Source organism: Ipomoea nil, unplaced genomic scaffold, assembly GCF_001879475.1.
Source record: "Ipomoea nil cultivar Tokyo-kokei standard unplaced genomic scaffold, Asagao_1.1 scaffold1932, whole genome shotgun sequence".
In the NCBI taxonomy this organism is placed as follows: domain Eukaryota; kingdom Viridiplantae; phylum Streptophyta; class Magnoliopsida; order Solanales; family Convolvulaceae; genus Ipomoea; species Ipomoea nil.
The window spans coordinates 3,750,050-3,754,093 of NW_017618360.1; the positions used below are offsets into that span (position 1 = coordinate 3,750,050).

Below are 4,044 nucleotides of genomic sequence, written 5' to 3' on the forward strand. Positions count from 1 at the left end.
ATTCATTATGGAATTTTAGTTCATGGATTATGGAATTATAGTTCATCGATTATGGAACTATAGTTCATCGATTCTGGAATTATAGTTCATCGATTCTGAAATTTTAGTTCATAGATTCTGGAATTTTAGTTCATTCATTCTGAAAATTTTAGTTCATAGATTAGATTATGAAATTATAGTTCATCAATTATGGAATTATAGTTCATCGATTATGGAATTATAGTTTCGAACCTAATTTTTTTTTAAGGGGAGACGCGCGTTTTATAAAAACGACGTCGTTTTTGCATCCGTATGCACCATGCTTGGTGCATACGGATGCACAGCATAATTTGCCAGGAAAATCTATGTTCCCTGTAGATTTTGGACCAGCTTGTTTTTTCCCTTTCTCCTCTTTGTTTATTTGCATAGGCAAGACCAGGGACAGTCATGCATCCTTCTCTCTGCTTTGTCCCCACCTCATCTATACATACACACACACACACCATTCTGAATCTCTCTATATTAAAATCCCACTTTATAATTCCTCTCCATCTTTCTGTTTTCTTTAGCTCTCTCTCCTGAATCCTGATCCCTTCTGTTTCCCATTTCGTCTTTTTTCTGAACATCTTGCTTTTCACAAGATTTCCCATACCTCTTCATCTGTTCACTCCTTCAAAACCACTGAGATTAGAACAGTTCAGTTCTGGGGTTTGGCCGTTTGGTTAGGGAAGCCATACATACATAGCTGCATTTCTTCTTTGGGTTACTCCCAGTGACTGCATCAATCTTCAATAGCCTGTTTCATGCTGTTTTCTGATCACTGAAATTCATTGTAAGCTCTTCAAGTTCTTTCTTTTTGCACCAGAGAAAATAAAAAATCTGTTTTCAAAGTCTATTCTTTTCTTTTTCATTTTTAAAGATAATAAGTTTGGATTTCACTGCAATTTCTTATTTCTATACAGGGGGAGTGATTTGATGGGAGTGTAAATTTATTGAGATAAATAGATATCTACTTTTTTATTGTTAGGAAAAAGTTTTTGTTTTTATTATAATTTATAATTCCTTTTTTGGTTTATTGATCTGTTTTCATCCTTTTCATTTGTCTTATTTGAATTTCTTTGGCTTTTCTTCAACTTTTATTTCATGTCAACATTGATGAAATTGCCCTAGGTATATTATACAATAATGCACAAGCTTTTGAAATATTGTTAAACTTTATGTGAAAAAACATTACTCTTTAATGAAAATGTCAATTTTATTAATTACCTCAAATTTCTGTGTTTGTGATTCTTTTCCTGGCTAGTCTTAAGCATCAGACATGTGTTTTAGTGTAAATAGTTTGGTGATTTTAAAGATTTATGGCATTCAAATTCTTGGGTATTAATCAGGAAATTGTTGTGTTATTAGGTGGGATGATTCTGAATTTAATTTTAATGGGATCAAGAAAATATATGTTTTAGTTAAAGTTTTTGTCTTTTGTGATTAGTCTTTATTTGCATTGCTGATGAGTTCATGATCCTTAATCTGACTTATAGTATGGATTTAGTATTGATCTCCCTCCCTCGGGTAGTGGCTCCAGGTTTCCTTATAAGAGTACTAAATCTGTTGAGATTCTTGCTGGTTTTCGCAAGATCAACAACGGTTTTGCTGAACATGAATCGACGATTTCCATTAACATATTCATCTTGTGACGTTTTTGCACCTTTCAGGGAGGATTGAATTTGTGGATGAAATGAAACAACACTTTAAGGAAATGGAACAGGAGACAATTCTACCAGGAACTTCATCGTCGTCTTTCTTAAATAGTGAATTTTGTGATCCTGCTTGGTCATTTGGTTCAGAAATCAGCAATATTTCTAGCTTTATGAGTCCCGATATCCTTCCATGTCTAGATGTTGAAGATCTTATCAATGGAAATCTTCTTATGGATGTCATTCAATCGTTTGATTCGTTTCCAGTAGCTACCTCATCCCCGGTGGATGATCTAATTATGAATGTAAGCATGGGAAATAAAACCGGTTTTGACTGCTATCCAAGTGATCATCTGTTGCAGCAGCAGTCCCCCCTCGGGTCTGATAATTTCTTCAACATGTCCCAACCTTCTGGTAGATGGAGTTCTGAAGCTTCATATGAAACTTCATCCCGGGAAAATCTTGCATCTGGTATGATTGCTCAGGGTTCTTCTTTCGCCCCGCATTTTGAGCATTTCACTTATAGTACTCAAACTGCAGCAGAGAGGTTGGTTATGGAACAGTTTATGTTCAATTCTGGTGGTGATCCTTCTGTATCGACAGAGAGTTCCATAACCAATGCCTTCAACTCCCATCAGAACGAGAAATGTTCAAAAACGCCTTTCGTCAATAACTTGTCCAATGATTTCGAGTGTAAAATGCCAGAGAAGTGGGATAACAATCTTCGGTCAATAACAAGTAGTCAGAACTGGGATTATGGTACTTCTAGTTCAGGATGCACCTCGGAGCACTCAGTTCGCTCCAAAAGGCCATCTAACACGTTATTCTCGAATTTAGGCCTAGACCAGCTTTTATATGGAACTGCTAGAAGTTCTTGTTCATTTGACCGACCAGGTCTCAATAATCAGTCGTCATCAACGTCTAAAAGGAGGAGATTCGAAAGTTTTTCCCCGAGTAGTAATACAATGAAGCCTTCAGATCTTTATAGTCTGGACGGGCTTCAAACCAGTATAGAGACTGCTACAAAGTTCAATACAGGATCATGGGTAGGCGATAGTTGCAGTATAAACGTTGGAAACCCCGATTTACAGGCAAAGGGGCATGAAAAACCCTCAAAAGCTATCAAGAAAAAGGGAAAACCGGGATCCCGACCTATTCCAAAAGATCGTTTGCAGACCTATGCACGTCTTGCAGAGCTCAGAGAACTCATCCCTAACGGAGAGAAGGTATATATCTTAAAACGTCATGTTCTAAGGAATTTCCTATATATGTTCTTATTTCGATGAAAAAAAAGGAAAGAGCCTTTAAAACTTACGACTTTTTTGAATGGTATACAGATGAGCATTGACCGGTTGCTACATCGAACCATAAAGCAGCTGCATTTCTTGCAAAGTGTTACAAAACATGCTAAAAGACTCGTGAAAACTGAAGAACTTAAGGTAAAATTTTCATAGGTTTCAACGATTTATTGACATAATGCTCTTTTAGGTGGTATTTAACTATTTATCGTGTATTAACTGGCATACTAATTTGGCCTTCAGGATAGAAAGGATCAGAATGGAGTCACGTGGGCTTGTGAAATTGAAAACGAAACAATGATTTGCCCGCTGATAGTTGAGGATCTTAGTACTCCTGGCCAAATGCTTATAGAGGTGAGTTTCCATTCCTTTTTAGATTACCAAACAAATCCTTATTCTCAGATTGCGAAATGCTTATCATATGTTGTTGTTTCAGATCCTCTGTCAAGAACAAGGTTTCTTTCTGGAGATAGTGGATATAATCCGAGGTTTTGGCTTGAATATACTGACGGGTTTCATGGAAGTTCACGAGGCTAAGATATGTGCACACTACATTGTTGAGGCTGAGGTAAAGAACACACTAAAATACTGGCAGATGTTAAAAACTTAAAATCTAGTCCCTTTGAGCTGTTGTCACTTAAATTGTTCCAACGACGTTGATGCAGGCAAACAGATTCGTATCGAGGCACGAGATATTTTCCTCGCTCGTTCAGATTTTACAGCTTACGGGCCCTAGCGAGTTTAGCCCGAATGATCAACATGGCAATGTTAGCTTGTTGAACAATTCTCCCCAACCTGCCAGCTTGCCTGATAGAACTCCATGTATGACATGACAGAAAATGTTTGCCTGATAAAACATGAAACCTAGTCAGACCAGGAAAGTGGATAATGCAGAGGTGAAATGTTCCTGTTTTGCTTTTCCTGAAAATGGTGAGCACATGATGCCAGAACTGTGCATTCTCTTTGACTACCAATGGTTTTTTTTTTTTTGAGGCTCTTCAGCTGTTCATCTGCAACTTGTCCCCAAGTGATGGAAGAAGTGGAGTATAAATTGTTGCTTGATTTTGCAATTACCA

General features: G+C 37.1%; 1 protein-coding gene across 2 annotated transcripts; it reads left to right on the plus strand.

The window, feature by feature from the left end:
* Nucleotides 1-387: 387 nt before the first annotated feature.
* LOC109193828 lies at nucleotides 388-4,044 on the plus strand. Of its 2 annotated transcripts, none has more exons than XM_019344656.1 (6): nucleotides 388-811; nucleotides 1,689-2,896; nucleotides 3,008-3,109; nucleotides 3,212-3,322; nucleotides 3,405-3,536; nucleotides 3,634-4,044. In XM_019344656.1, exons 2-6 carry the CDS (start codon nucleotides 1,712-1,714, stop codon nucleotides 3,799-3,801), a joined length of 1,698 nt encoding a protein of 565 aa, XP_019200201.1. In that variant the 5' UTR covers nucleotides 388-811; nucleotides 1,689-1,711; the 3' UTR covers nucleotides 3,802-4,044. The 2 variants fall into 2 exon arrangements, with proteins under 2 accessions (XP_019200201.1, XP_019200200.1); XM_019344655.1 differs by lacking the exon at nucleotides 388-811 and adding an exon at nucleotides 1,211-1,386.

Bases quoted from the DNA above. Each gene is read 5' to 3' on its own strand.
- LOC109193828 (XM_019344655.1), top strand. From the start codon at position 1,338: ATGGCATTCAAATTCTTGGGTATTAATCAGGAAATTGTTGTGTTATTA. The intron at 3,110-3,211 runs GTAAAATTTTCA...TTTGGCCTTCAG, and splicing joins TGAAAACTGAAGAACTTAAG to GATAGAAAGGATCAGAATGG. The intron at 3,323-3,404 runs GTGAGTTTCCAT...TTGTTGTTTCAG, and splicing joins CTGGCCAAATGCTTATAGAG to ATCCTCTGTCAAGAACAAGG.